The following is a 16601-nucleotide window of genomic DNA, read 5'->3' as shown; positions in this document are numbered from 1 at the left end:
ACACCACAGAGCAAGAATCCAGTGACAAATGAAAATCCTTTCCCTATTTTAGAATATAATCATTTTTAACAGTTCTCAAGCTAATTCAAACTCTACAATTACCATATGTCCATATTGATATTGTAAATGATACAATGTTAAAACAAATAAATCAATTACAAGTGGGTTATTTTCTATTTTTCTTATCTTGAATTATAGTAAACTTATATAGAATTCTTTTATTTTTCAAGGTTCACCAAATTAATTATTCTTTTGTATTTTTAGTTTCCCAGCTCTGTTATATATAACAGAGGGAAAGTATGGCAATAGTCAAAAAATGACCCCCAAGATTTTTATACTTTTGGACTCGGGGAACCTTGAAACATTGAGAAATGCAAAAACTTTGGGGTTTTTTCTGTATGTATGTTAGTATGTGTATGTTAGTATATGTGGGAGGCATGATTTTGTTCACCCTCTTTGAAGCTTAATAACTACTGTGCTTTTTGTCAAAAATTTCTGAAAGTTTGTAGGGAGGTTAGTGTATTAGGAAGGATTGATGCTATTCAATTTTGGTGGTTAAAGGTAGAGGGAGTGGGGAGAGAAAGGAGGTCGTAAGTCATATCTCGAGAATGGTCAAACGTAATGAACATTTTCCTTGTTAGCATTTACAGTTTTTTATAAAACCCATCTCTACCCTCAAAATTAAGCTTTTTGCCATTTTATAATAATTAAAAATATAAAAAATTTTTAATAAATATTACAGATGCACACATGCAGTATTAAATATTGCTGGGAAAGTTAAGAAACTCATTGCTGAATTTTTATAAATATCTCTTCATCATCTGTATGAGCTTAGACAAAGAAATCAATTTTTTTCACTTGATTTTTAAAAAATGATTGATGAATTTACACATTAAAAAAATACATAGAGAAGACTATGTATTTTTTTATGACTAGAAAAGACTATGTTTATACGATCTATTACTAGACTAGACTATTTTTAGAAAAGACTATGTATTTTAATATGTATACTTAAATGAAAAACTCTGTACAGCTTATTAAGCAGGGTTAATATTTAGTGTTATTAATTTGTTTATTAAGGCGGAGGTATTAATATTTTGTGTACACTATTTGTTTGTTATATATTAATATTTTATTTATAATTTTAGCAGCATTTTTATCAATTCGTTGATATTTAGAAACGTTATTGTACTGTTAGTTACATATTGGTTAGCCGTTATATTTTTTGTATTTTGAATTTGTTGTTCTATTTTTTGTAATGTTCTAATTTACCTGAAGATGATCCGTTGATTGGATTGAAAACGTTTGTGTTAAGAATAAATATCTCTCAGCGAGTGATCAGGTGCTGGTTTTTTGTACATAGAAAAGACTAAAATGTCTTAATTTTTGCCACATCGAATCACCACAGGAACAACAGTTTTCCTACAGCTACACCTCCACAAAACTATGCAAAAATAGTTTAAAAAGTTCACAGGTGATGATAAGCCAAACAATTAAAAAATACATAATTTCTTTGAAACTGTTTTTGCATATTTTTGCAATGGCGTAGCCTCTAATAAAAGGTAATCTGTGCAAGGAAAGACTCTTGTTCCTGATGATTCAACATGGTGAAAATCAAGATATTTTAGTCTTTTCTAGATACTTTTTTAAAGAAATCAATGTTTCATAGAATAAACTGGTTGTAATTAAAGATTTGTGAAAAGTTTTAGCCATTAGAATATTAGAACAGTTGGGTATGAGTGGGTATATGTTATGCTGAATCTGCAAATGTTGCCTATTTTGTGAAATTGGCATTTTATATTTTCCAATAAGATACTGACATTTGTTTTGCTCTTTGAATTATGACTTAGAAAACAACAGTTGAAATTTTATTTTGATATTGTTTCTTACTTGAAGATTACTTAATTAATGATATTTTATACTTCTTGATGATACTTATTTATACATTCTAGGATTTAACAAATTTAACCACTCATCAAAAATTACTTCCAAAAGCTCATCTTTTATCAAACAGAATCTAGTACTACAAGTAAAAAATAAAATACAATAAGAGATATTGATGCTTAGAAATGCTAGCGAGGTGAGTAAAATGTAAAAAAATTATTCTACATTAAGAAAACTGTTATGTATTGGATTTTTAAGTTAGTTTTAGCCGACAATTAATATAGACAGCCAAGCCAAGTTGTCCCCGGTTGGTATAGCAAGTGACCCATATGGTTACTTCTTAAAATTAACTGGTCCAGAAGCAAAACTCAGACCAAAGTTTGAGCAGTGCAACTGACAATGCATCCACAAAATAAGAGGTAGCTAAGGGTTTGAGTCTACTCTAAATTGATCTTTTCCAGAATAGTCTAAATTATTTTATTTTATTTAAAAATTAAAATTAAATTTAATACAAGATGATATTTCAAATTACATAGTATTTATGAAATTAATTTGAAAAGTACTAGCTAAATAGTTGATCCAATCTTATTATTTTATCATGATAAGTTAATCTTACTAATATTCATGAAATCTATAATATTGACAAAGAAGAGAAATTAACTATTTCCAATAGTCATTTTGGCAAAGGCTATTGGAAACTTTATAACTGATATTTTTCTATGTAATGTGTATTTTTTTAAAAATTATGATGAAAGGTACAGTCAATGGTTTAATGTTTTCATATCAATTAATAAATAGCATAACTGTACCAGTTATTGCCAATTAGAAATTAAAAATTTTAAAATAAGCTAGTTAAACATAAAAAATTGTTCACCTTTGCCATACATTGTTACAGATTTAAATTAAAACTACGTACTGTAGGGAATTATTCCAAAGGGGAACCACTGAGACTTTTATTTCTAAATTAATCCAATATATCAGTTAGTTAGTGAAGTATTAAGTTGAGAATAAGTTGATCAAATCAGTACAGTATTTTAGAAAAAATCTTTTAAGGAAAGATTCTATTTGTATTAATGATACAATAAACATTACAAATTAGTTTTTAATTATATTTATATTTCATTTAAACTATAGGTTATGTTTTAATTGTAGATGACAATTATTGGAATTTTGTATACAATTTAAAAAACTAATTTTTTCAGAAAAACTATTTGTTTTTTAATAATTTTGAAACTAGCTATCAATAAAATGAATAAGTTCACCTTTCATTATGGTTTTTTATATAAAGAAAAGTTTATATATTTACACGTTTCTCAACATACGAAACCTAAAACAGACTTAAAATGCCAATTACTAATACAGTTACCCTATAATAAAATTTTATGGAAAACAATAAGAAAGTTTATTTACTTACTCTTTCAAAATCATCTCTTTGTGGCATATAACCCAATTCTTGCTGTTCTTGAGAAGAAACTTCTGGTATCGAAGAAGATGGAGAAGTTGGAGATAATAATCCTACAAATCGTAAAATTATACTTCAAAATGTTCTAAAAATAGTTAAAAAAAACTTTAGTAAGTAACCGTAATTTTATATACCTGTCTCTAACACTGTATGATCTTGGATGTTAGGTTTTGTGTGGCAAGACCAAGTTGCTAAAAATGAATAAGTTAATCAGTGTTTGTGAACTGTGAAATTATTTTATACAATATTTAAAACTATAATATAATAATTACCTTGTCCAATTGCTCCCAAGATATACATATTATTATAATGCTCCTCCACTTCTGTAATAACAATGAAAAATACTTATTGTAAATTGATCCATACTTAATTTTATAACAAAGTTTTCTGTTAAATTCTTTACAAATATCACAACAGTAAATCATGCAAATAAATTAGTGTGTAAGATTAATTAAAATTAGCATCTAATGACAAAACATATAAAGGATCACTAATGCCATATTACTGTCCCTATCACAGAATATCTAAAAGATAATGTGTGATAGGGACAATATTCTTTTAGATATTCCTGAAATGATCTGAAGTTTAGCATAAACATTAGTAATAAAAACCAAAACAGAAAAAGTACTTCAAAAGTCTAAAATAGATCACTTTCGATATAATGGAAAGAGTAATTTGGAAATAAATATTCAAAATCTTAACTGTAAATGAAACAAGTAAAATAAAATATATGCCATTTTAATATATTAATAATTACATATGAATAAACAAGACTACTAAAGTAATGTTTAAGTGGACTATGGTTTCAACAGATTTGATGACACAAACTTTCAAGAATTAGGGAAGGATTCCGAGTCTCTCGTGTTCAAGCAGGTGCTTCAAATTTTTGTTTAAATATTTCAACATTACTAAAACTAGTAAACAGCTAGGACAGTATTACATTTAAAATTATGAAAAAATGCTTAAAAAAATTTTCATATAAATTTAACAGACGAAAACACAGGGCTTCTTTATCTTTCTTATCCTATGTCCTTTTCACAAATTAGTTTATTTTCTACTATCACAAAATAATTTTAATAACTGCATTTGTTATTTAACCTTAAAAAATCATTTCATTTTATAATGTCTTAGAGCAAACTACATTCACAAATAAAGAGTCTGCGATGTACTGTAAACATCACCAGATTGTAAACATGTACTGTACATCTTCAAGTATGTACATACGGAGGGTATTTTTTAAATAAGGTCCGTTTTTTGATAAGAAGAAAAATACTCTAAATATCATTAAAATATATTTTTTCCCATATTCTACATACTTTTATCTACTTTTCTACATAATTTCCATTTATGTTCAAACATTTGTCATACCGCTCAAAAATTCTTTAAATTCCGACTTCAAAGAAATCTGCCGCCTGCCGCCGAAAGACATTAGACCGCGCCACTTGTCTTGTATAGCATGGCAGAGTTTTCTCAAGGTCACACAGTAAGCACTAGATTTGATTGTTGTGCCTATTGGCATAAAATCCACTAACAAAGTCCCTTTCCTGTCCCAAAAGACAGTTACCATGATCTTTTGTGCTGAAATTGAATAACAGATTATATCTTACAGTTGGTGGGCTAGATTTAAACGTTATAAACTTCTACAGCTCAGCACACAGACAAGCGATACGGCTGCAAATAGTATCTAAACACACGCAAAGCATGCTGAAAGCAGATGCTCATGCACACAGCTGCAATTGCGCGTCATTCTCACTCTCATTCACAAACGACCTTATTTAAAAAAATAGCCCTCGTACACGTATTCGTAAATTTAGATTACTTTTTTTCTGTACTATATTAAAAACTAGAATTTATTTGTTTGTAAGCTTAAAATAGATTCTTATTAACCATATATTATTGAAAATGCATTTATAAATAAAATACAGAACTGCAATGGTTATTTGTGGTTTAGCCTAGTGACAAGTAAATTCGACTTCAGTCGCCTCTCCTGGAACCAATTACAGACATAAGGTGAGGTATACCTGTATACTGCCTGCCTTTTTAAATTAAAACTTATTTATTCCCTAATTCTCCTGAACAGACATTCTTAAGTGGAGCTATTTTAAAACCTGTTCATATATTCCAGAATTTTAATTTGACATGAAATTGGCTAAAAGCATTTATAAATAATGAATAAATTTTGTTGCATGATTGTAGCAGTGTAAGCCTTGTAATTCAATAAAATTAGAGTATTACATTATAACATATATAAGAAAATTAAATTATTGATAATGAAACAGATAACATAAATTAAAATCATCAACTATTATATTTCTATCACAGCTACAATACACAACTACAAATATTATATACAATAAATAATACATCACAAAATCAATGACACAATCTTGCAATAAAATTTATTGAAATATTTTTGCCTTTTAGAATATTGATTTTTCTACTAAACAAGCCTTCAATATTCTAAAAAATAAATTTTATTGCAGTAGTTTATCATCAATTTTATAATGCATTATTCATTAGTGTCAAAAATACTGAAGATTATAATTGCTACAATGAATTATATGGTGAACCAGCTGTTACCCGTGACTTCACCCGCACAAATTTTGCAAGCAACATCATTTATATTCAGTATTTCAACAACCATAGTAATTGTTATATAACACCTACCACTGAGAATGATGAGAATTGCTGAGAATCAAACAAACTGTTTTCAATTTGATCAATTTTCTGGAACGTTTACGATCGTTCTATAATCGATCGATATGCAATAACAAATTTGAATTTAAAACGATTCAAACATTTGGTTAAAAAATCAAAATATATAAAGATATTTATAACAATGTCTGAAATGTTTTCAATTTAATACGACAAAGTACTCAATGAAGACTAAACGTAGTTGAAAACAAAAAATCGCGTCTAAAATAGTATAGTAGAAGCTGTTCTTCAGGTTAAGCCTTAATGCTCTCTCTCTCCCCCCTGCAGGGGAATTTCCAAAAATCCCTTCTTAGTGTGTGTTTTCATGACGTACCCTAACTGTGTACCAAATTTCACCTCCTTAGGTTCAGCAGTTTTCTCTGGGCGATGATGAATCAATCAGTCACCCAGTCAGGACAAGTAATTTTATATATTTAGATAACAGCCTTTAATCTAGCAAATCAATAAATTGAATAAATAATAAATGTAAGGCTTGGAACCATTTTGTATGTTTCAAGAATAGCTATTTAAAAAAAACCAAAGGAGACAGTATGTTAACTGAAGTTGGTCCAAACAAATGTTTCTCCATTATTTAAACTTTGGTTTCTTTAAATAGATGTATTTTTTTCTTGAAATAATAAATATTTTCGGTTGCATTTATCAGTCATCTTTAGGTTTGAACAAAAACAAAATTACTAGTTAAAAATGAATGAAGTTGTATGAATTTTTAAAATTAATACACTGTGATATGATCCTAATTTTGTGCTCACAACATCCAGTTTCTTATGTTTATATACAAAAACTTTCATTACATTGTATTGTAGCCTTTAGATTTTATAAAACTTCAATATTCAATAATTATTTTTCATTTAATTAATTTCAGATTGCATATTTTCTAGGATACTACTATCTTTAAGTTTCTGTATTTTTTTCCCCCAAATTACTTTTAATGTTTTTAACTATAAAATATTGTCATTTGCATTAGAAAGTTTGCAACGTTTGCATATTCCTTGAACACACATTAATTAATTAATATTCTCGAATATTCTAAATTAGCATATAATCACTTTTAAATTTCAATTTTGTGATATTCTGAAAATTATCTGTAAAAAGTAAATATTTTTTTTAACAACTAATTCAAAATTATTATCCATTTCCTATTATTTACTTTGAAACAACTTATTTTACTTTCTAACATCCTTTTTCAACAATTTATTTGTTTGTTATTGATAGTTATTCTAACTGTTTGACTTTGAAGTAATAAATGAACAATTATTCTTTACTGCTGAAAAATTAAAAAAAAAATTTTTTTAGCTTCATTTCTTTATTATTTTCATTGTAATTTACTGAATTATCAATTTGGATAATTCTTCTTGTAATGTCTACAAAATTGGTTTCTTATAATTGTATCTCACAATAAAATATTTTTAAAATTGATTTTACTGTGTTGTATCTGTATCATTATTGACTTATGAAAATATTTTAAACACTTAAAAAAAATAATTACCATCAGCAGTTTTTCCATTTACACTTTCTGCTATATCCTCCCTGAAAAAAAAAAATAAATAAAAAGCATTCTTTTTAATTTGTTCATAAATGTATTTAAAGATAATATTCATTCGTATACAATAAACAATAAATATATACAGTAGAGCATCGATTATCCGAATATCGATCAACCGAAAGTGTTCCAGTTGACAAATTTAAATTTCCACTAGTGTTGTGGCGCTGCAATATTTGGCTACATCTTGGGCTAATCCGATATTATTTTTGTTGGTGTGCGTGTTTTAGCCAGCAGCACTAGCACGACCACGAGAGGATGCTAAAGGACGCACCAGGATTTGAACAAATTTCAATATGGGATAGGTTAATATATTTTTTCATACATGATCGGTTATCCGAACAACCCCGGTCCCAAACTGTTTCGGACAATCGATGCTCTACTGTATATACATACGTAAGGTTATGAATTTAAAAAATTTTATTAATGGCTCAAAGTTTATTAAAAATAAGATATTCAATCATTCAAAATATTTTCTGTTTTATGCAGTTGACAATCAATAAACCAAATTGGAAGGAATATAGTAAAAAGAATTTTTGAGTTATTTGAAATTACCATTATTTTAATGAGATTGTAAATATTATGAATCAAACAATAAAATACAATTAGACTTAAATACATTAAATTTTTGTTGTCTCTTAAGTACATGTGCGTGCAAAAAGCCATCCCCATGTGGGATTTATTTATGAACCCAATAAAAACCAGAACAATTGTATTTTCAACAAAAGAATAGGATGGAAATATTACATACGTGAAATGAAAAGAACATTAAATATCAAGAATTACATAACACTTGCATGCAATTAAGTACAATTATAAAAATTCAGCAATAGCCATACACTGTAACCGAGCGAGATGCAAAATTTTAATTAATTAAAGCCAGTCAATCCGCTGAATTATTGGAATATAATAAGGCTGTGAGTAATTAAATAAGAAATAACTTGTCTAGAGAAATAGGAGGTTAATATGCCATCTTGTGATAATTTTAATAATTATAATAAATTAATACTGTAAAAATTATTAAAAGTAAGAAAATAATATCAAAAAAAAATTTTACAAACCCTTCAAACTTATAAAAGTTCCTACAGGTAACAGAGTAGAATTTAATGCACAAACAAAAATTAACAAGATCTGACAGCCTTTTTTAGACAAATTAGAGATATTTTAAATACCACCACTCCCCCCTTTGATATCACAAATGCATCTATCACTAAAGGATTTAATAGTTCAGGAGAGAGGAAGCTAAAATATCCTCTAAAAATCGTCGACAAAAATTAAACGTGGCGTCACAGGCAACGGAGAAGAATTTCAACGTCGGATAGGTTAAATAAAAACGAACAAACATAAGCATATCGAATGCAACAGAAATAATTTAAAAATTAAAAAGCATTCCAAAAAGGGCACTTGCATAGAAAATTAAAATTAATAAAATAATTAAACAAATAAATAAGCAAAATGATATGAAAGTGCTAAAAACAGAGATTAATATAAACAAAAACAATTAAAATATGACCAAGTCCCAAATTACATTTCATAAATGGACTTCTATGCTGTAGGTATGGTGTCAGCATCCCTATGATTTATCCAAAATAGTTTCTGGTTGGCTATAAAACTATTTCACTAACTCCTCTGATGTTTACAGAATTCCAATTCAGAACCAGCAATTTTGACATGAATCTAATGTATATAGGATGTGCTTTGGCACATAGGATTAAGGAGCATAAATGCACTGTTGAAAAGCATCTCAAAACCACTGCATTAGCAGCTTATGCTGCCCAACAAGATATAAGGATAAAACGGGAAGAGACTAGAATCATTAGACTGACTATAAACTCTAATACCATTAAGTTCCTAGAACCCAGAATAATTTTTGTCAAATTATGTCATGTTACTTTTTATTAATGTTATGTCAATTCTATCAGTTATACACTAACCTTATACTGATGTAATGCCATCATTTATCTCTTGTAAAAATCTCTATAGATTAAGCCCAAATGCATAGACATAGTCTATATATTACGGAAGATAATCTAGTATTAATAATAAAAATAAAGAGACGATCTAATGATGGTAGTGAATCTCTCCAGGTTTTCTGTTTGATATAAACTGTTTAATTTTGCAACTATTCCTGAAGTTGAAATTAAGAAATATTAAAAACATTTGTGTTAAATAAACTACAGTCGACTCCACATAAGTCGACACCCGGATAACTCGTCACTCGTCGGTTACGTAGTTATTTTTTGTGGTCCCGGCCCACTTACATGGGCATTAATGTTATAAACCTTAAAAAACTCGGTTTACTCGACGTCGTTTAACTCGTCACCACTGGATAAATCAACATACTTTTTCTGTTTCGCACTTTTTAGAATTCTGATAAGTCGACTCCCCCTGAAAAATGAGTTCACACCACAGCTTATTGTACGATGTGAACTCATTTTTTCAGGAGGGGAGTCGACTTATCAGAATTCTAAAGAGTGCGAAACAGAAAAAGTATGTTGATTTATCCAGTGGTGACGACTTAAACGATGTTGAGTAAACCGATGTTTTTTAACGTTAATAACATTATTGCCTATGTAAGTCGGCCGGGACCACAGAAAGCTGACTAATTAACCTACGGTGATGAGTTCTCCGGGTGTCGACTTATGCGGAGTCGACTGTGTCTCTTAAAGTAGATTGACTTTTTAAATGTTACTTTTTGTTAATTTAAGGAGTCAAAAAAATGCCACCATTTTCAATTCTAATACTATCAAGGATACAAAATTTTACTCAAACTCTAATTTTAAATGCAAATTTAAGTAAATTTGTGATTGTCAAAGAGTAAATAAAAATTAAATTTTCAATAAAAAATTTACTCCGTCTATAATAGAAATTTTAATATCGTAACGAGGAATAATTACCAATTGCCAAATCCATAATGTTCGACTGCATCCAAAAGCATCATTTCTTCTTTCGCTTTCCAAGCGTTGGGAGACTGAAAGACTGGAACATTACCACAATCCTAAAATATATACATTTTTTAAGTCTATTGGAAATTGTTGGATTTAAGGCAACAATCAAAATTAATAAACTTGTTAAAATATTCAGAATACTTAAGTTGATTATTTTCCGTATACATTAATATTTAACAAAGACAGACATTTCTAAATTAAAAATTATTATAATTATAAGAACAAGTTAAATTTCTCTTTGTTTCTACCGCAGTCTCTACATTGTTTTCTATTTGCCAACTTCGTTACTGTACAAGAATTTGAAACATTTAAGATGATTTCCGAATATAGATATTAATATATAATACTAAATAATTTAACCAAAAGAAATATACTGGGTAAACTGAATGGAAAATGATATAAAATAAAAAATCTTACATATAAAAATGTTTTTATATATATATATATAGTTCTTAAAAACATTTATATCTCAAATTAATGATGTGCTTGAAAACAATAGTCTTGAAATTCATATAATTTAATTAATCTGCCACACAATTTTAATAAAATGATCAATCATATCCCAAGTACTAATCTTTTTACTTAAAAATAATAATAAATTTATAATATTCAAAAAATTTAAAATAAGTAAATTACAAACATTCAGAAAATAATAACAATTAATTGTTAATATAAATAACTCGGCCATTTATCACATAATGTAAATTTATGTCTACTAAACACGTCAAGACTCAAATTGATAGTGTTTATTCCTTAATGAAAGATCAAATTGAATCCTTTGATATGATGGCAAGTGAATTAACCAAGTTTGAGCGCATCGAAGCACATTTAACTATATTATTAAAAAATGTCTTTCGTTCCCAAAAAGATCAAATGCATTTTTATACGTATTGTGATATTAATCTCGTTTTAAAAAGGATCTGATGTACTTATTTAGGGACTGCTTTTCTTCTTGTTATTTTTGTATTTATACGGGGCGTTCGGAAATTCCCGTTACAAACTTCTAGAACTTGTAGAGGGGAGCGAGTACGTAATGTTTTGATTAGGAACCCATGTCCGGAAACATACCGTTTCCGTTCTACGACAGTTTCAATTCAGATGTTTAACTCTTCCACTTCTGCTGAGGGAAAGAGAAAAGTCTCAGAGTTGCTTGTCCTGGTATGCAATAGGGTAGACAGGATGACGTGTAGAATCATTAAATTTCCTAGTAATTGCACTGTGTCATGGCTAATTCAAATTCCTCAAGCAGAAGTGGAAGAGTTAAACATCTGAATTGAAATCGTCATAGAACGGAAATGGTACGTTTCCAGACACGGGTTCCTAATCAAAATATTATGTACTCACTCCCCTCTACAAGTCCTAGAAGTTTGTAACGGAAATTTCCGAACATCCCGTATTTCATTCAAATAATCACATTCTGAAGAAAATTATGCTTTATTGAAATGAATTCTTTAAATATTTAAAACCCAAGTACTTTTGAGCTTCACCAGATCATCTTCAAGAGCAGTAGTTATTGTGTCCCCGAAAATTATAAAATTTTATCTTTAAACTATTTAAGGCTCGAGACAAAAAAAATCACTTAAATTTTAAATATTTAAATAATTAATTTCAATAAAGCATAATTTTCTCGTAGATTGAGCTTTAAAATTTTTGTAAATCATCAACAATGGATAAGAATTAATTCAATATAAAAAAACAAACTTAATAAATTTAAATAAATATAATTAGAAAAAAATTATAAGAAACAGAAAAAGGATTTAAAAAAAAAAGAAATGATTTATAAATATTTTTGTTTCTGTATATATTTTGATGTAAACTTTTTCATTAATAATGATCTTGTGTTATTCGTGACTGCATTTGCTACTTTGAGTTAAATCTAGAGTAAGAACTACATGCATGACATCCATTATTATTGTTGGAATTACATCTGCTGCATCTTTTGAAAAAAAAACTGAAACAGATATTTTAAATATAAAATGAAACTTTATGACTATAAAGTTAAAAACAAAACTTTGCATCAATTGCAGACAGAGCAAAGGAGAATATCTAAATAGATCTTGAAAGAACAGTACTGATTTTGTTCCTAGCATCTCTTCAAAGTTTAAATTTCTATCAAATATTTCCAAACTGACTTGAAATTTTTCAGAATGTTATTATATTCTCTATCCTAAAATACTAAAATATTATGGGCATATCTATAGATGAGTTTTGAAAGAAATATTCCAGCAATTCTAAATTTGCAATGAACATTTCAATTACATTGTTTATGCATAGCCTGTACTAATACACTCCGCTAAAGTGAAATCAAAACACCACAAACAAATGTGCATAGCCATGTGCAAATTGCAGGACCAGTAGAGGTGACAGAGATATGCAAATGTATTGGGTCATTTAGTACCTACTTTTGGACTATAAAGACTGGCAACCAGCTTGGGCCATAAATTCTATTGGTGACAGTTGGTGGCAGCCAAACTTTCAAGGAAGCATAGAAATGCTTCGGAGATGACAATGAGCCAAATACCACTGGTCAATGGTCGGGGAATGAGACCCCATCCTGGAACTGTGCGACCTGTTTGTCAAAGCCTGCAATTGCCACGTGTGTTGGGCACGACAAGAGTGCTATCCAGTGATGTATGGCCCGATGGGCGTAGGAACATCTGTGAACGTGCCAAAGAGGGAGTGGATTGCACCAACGCACGACAGAGCATGTAGACCGGCAGATTTGCCGAATGACCCATCAAGAACCATTCACTCGGACACTAACATCCAAAGTCACCCGTTGCTGTTGACAAGTGCATCTGTTTCCGCCCAAACCATTCGCAATGGGTTGCAAAAAGTCAGGCTGCATGAATGGCAACCAGCAACCAAGTGCCATTAACTATCCATCAAGTGTCGTCATCATTGCAACTGGACAACTGAATAGCATCAAGTATTGTTTATGAATGAATTCCACTTCTGTCTGTGGAGGAATAATGGCCATGGATAGATGTGGTGGGATCCCAGGGAACATTATATGCCAGCCCTTTCTGCCAAGAGTCACACCAGCCCATATACTGAGCATGATATTCAATCGACGGACAGTACTCTGACAGCAGACCAGTACGGTGTACAACTTGTGGGTCCATGGTTCCGCCACCAGTGCATGCCGCACCCGACACAATGTTCCCGGCAAGATAATGCTCGACCACACATCACACGGTAAAATCTCACCAAACCGAATGGAATTCACATCCTTTTCTGGCCAGAGGTCTTGTCATATCTCTCGTCTATCAAACACCCACGGGATCTCATCTAACGTAAAGTGCACAGGGGACCCTATCACATATCATAGATGACGTGCACACCACAGTGGATGCAGCTTAGCAAGAGATACCTTGGGCAACTATAAGTCACCTCATTGATACTTTGCCTCACCGACAGCAGTCTGTATATTTGTTATATTCAGGTCATATTCGTAACGAATAAACAGGTGTCTGATGAATATGTTTGTTTGTTCTTTTAGTAACTTGCATATCTCTGTCATCTCTACCAGTCTGGCAATGTGCATGTGACTAAGTACATTCATTCATGGTGTTGTGATTTCACTTTTGAGGAGAGTATATTAAACTGTTTAATTTTAATATTCATCAAATCTAAAACTCTGTGTGTTCATTCTGCTGATACTTCAAGCAAAAAATGGAAAATCATAGTTTCAATTATATAACAGCAATTTATCCAAGTTATTATAAATTATTTTTTGTTTTAAATGACTCAAAAAAATAATTTATTATGTAAACTAAACTTTCGTAATTTTAAAGAAAAACAATTTGAGATTTTCTATCCTTAACACACTTCTCAGTTTCCAACTGAACTCAACAGAATTTAGAAGTTGTTTCAGCTATTTACTTTGCATGTAAAAATACCTACTTAGGAAGAAATCACATGGAGAATAAAATCACAAAAACATTATGACAAAGCATTTTACTCATTTAAAAATTTATAACAACAACTAGAGCTAATTGTAATCTAGCTTTTGTTTGAAAAATAAAAAAATTCGGCTTAGTTTGAATATATCTAAAAATATTTGAAGTGTGTTCTTTATTTGTACTGGATAGAAGAGTGAAGAGTGGAATTGGCCAAAGATAAGCAAATGATATAAGCTTTTTTAAGTGTAACTATTAGAACAGAAAAATAAAATAGAAATAGACACGAATTCATCTTACTTTTTAAACCTTAAAAACCTAAATCGGTGGTTAAGTATTATTACACATGTTCCATTTTAAACACATTTTTAATTACACTAGAATTTATTTACAAAATAGCAAAAAATTACCTTTTTATACCGTCTATTTACCAATAGCAAGTAACTAAATAAAACAATTCAGTTGATAAACTTTAATTATTTGCCATTCAACGTATTCAGAAAGTTAAAATACAAAACTAACATTCTGAATTCTAAAATTAATATTTATATAAAATTCTGAAGCCTTCTGTGTTCAAAATTCTTAATCAAATAAATACAGTCAAACCTGTTTTTATGCGCTCTTTTTATGTGCGGTTTTTATTTGTGCGGATTTTTTTAATGCGAATTTTTAATTTGTGCGGTTTTTTTTGTGCGATTTTTTATTTGTGCGGTATAGTTGGCGACTAGTCTCGTGCGATTCGTCATGTCTCACGTTGACTTATTATAGCTAAATAAACTTATTATAGCATAAATGCACTTATTATAGTAATATTATTGCATGAATATGCGAAAAATGAAATAATTTACTTTTTAAGTCAACAAAACACCACCTGGACAAAAATATGTAAAACAGACGATAGACCAGACGATGCAGTCAAGTGCTGACATCTGTTGTCAATAAATTCTATTTCGTACGGTTTTGAGTTATTTTCTATGTGAGACTTTTTTTATGCGGTCCCTGTTGACCGCATAAAAAAAAATATTTTTTAATTGTGTCGCGAAAACTATTATTTACAGCCATTCGTGAAGTTTCGTGAGATTTTTTTAATGCGTTTTTTAAATGCGGTCCCTATCCCCCGCATAAAAACAGGTTTGACTGTATGTCAAATAATAATAATATAATGAATTTTCAAAATTTTAAAATAAAATAAAGAGAAAAATAACAAACAAAAACATAATTTTAGATAGAAAAATATATAAGTTTCTTAAAAAGCGACATTTTACTTAAAAGAATTTTTAAAATATTAAGGATTTTATAATTTGTCGTTAATATACGACAAAGTTTAGACTTTTTGCAAACATTTTTAGCATAATTAATATCAAAACGATAGATATTATTAATATAGTGTTTAAATCGTTATCCAAATTATTTTGAGGCTTGAAAAAAATTGAGCTAAATGGAAATTCAAAATTGTAAGGTGTTTTTGACTGTATATTTAGTCATCTTCAGAAAAGTAAATTAAAATGCCTCAATCAATGTTATCGTTCGAATATCTGATAATATTTAAACTCGGAATGTATTAAGTCGAGTTCGCAAATAGAACTAAACTCTCGACTGGACTAAATTCTATCTGTAAATCCAAAACATACATACAGACAGTGATAATTTAACTTTTAGCTTACATATTATCGATAAAAGATAATTCGACTGCCAAATTATATTTGTTAGTGCAAATTTTTAGCAAGACGTTCGTGTATTAAGCGAAAACGTAATTGTACATAGAGTACGTAAAGATTGAATAAACAGTCAGAAAGCCTTAATTTCTTATCCTGTACAATTTGTTCTTATATTAAATTACGTACGGAAGATTTGTTTAAACGTAAAACAGATAGATCGTCTTTTTTTTTTTACATGAGATAAAATATGAAATAGTAGTATAATTTAAATTGGCTTCTTGAAAGGCAAAAGTAAAATTGGTCAACGATAAAAACAATGAAACAACTTTTCTACAAGAATGCTAAAAAAATATAAAAAAACAAATGACATGTACTAACTAGTTCATTTTCTCCCTTTCTTTTCTTTTTATTGGAGAGCTTGTCATTCATCATGAAATCAAGTTTAATAAGGTTTCCTTGCCCTCCTTGATCTTTGTTAATATCTTCCTAATC

General features: G+C 29.2%; 1 protein-coding gene across 8 annotated transcripts in view; it reads right to left on the bottom strand.

The window, feature by feature from the left end:
• The window catches only part of LOC136989236 (transcriptional adapter 2-beta-like), a 69682-nt gene that overhangs the window by 36260 nt on the left and 16821 nt on the right, over positions 1 to 16601 (bottom strand). For 5 of the 8 annotated variants that reach the window (XM_067287335.1, XM_067287336.1, XM_067287337.1 and 2 more), the window contains 5 exons: positions 10499 to 10599; positions 7548 to 7588; positions 3619 to 3669; positions 3481 to 3537; positions 3299 to 3399 (listed from right to left, as the gene is read on the bottom strand). In XM_067287335.1, the coding sequence (XP_067143436.1) occupies positions 3299 to 3399; positions 3481 to 3537; positions 3619 to 3669; positions 7548 to 7588; positions 10499 to 10599 (351 nt within the window). Of the gene's footprint in view, positions 1 to 3298; positions 3400 to 3480; positions 3538 to 3618; positions 3670 to 7547; positions 7589 to 10498; positions 10600 to 16487 lie in introns of all 8 variants that reach the window. The other 3 variants (XM_067287341.1, XM_067287342.1, XM_067287343.1) reach the window with 1 other exon arrangement.

This window comes from Centruroides vittatus, unplaced genomic scaffold, assembly GCF_030686945.1.
Source record: "Centruroides vittatus isolate TY-2023 unplaced genomic scaffold, ASM3068694v2 scaffold_450, whole genome shotgun sequence".
NCBI lineage: Eukaryota > Metazoa > Arthropoda > Arachnida > Scorpiones > Buthidae > Centruroides > Centruroides vittatus.
Note: the sequence above shows the minus strand (reverse complement) of the source record. Positions and strands in the feature narration are given on the sequence as shown.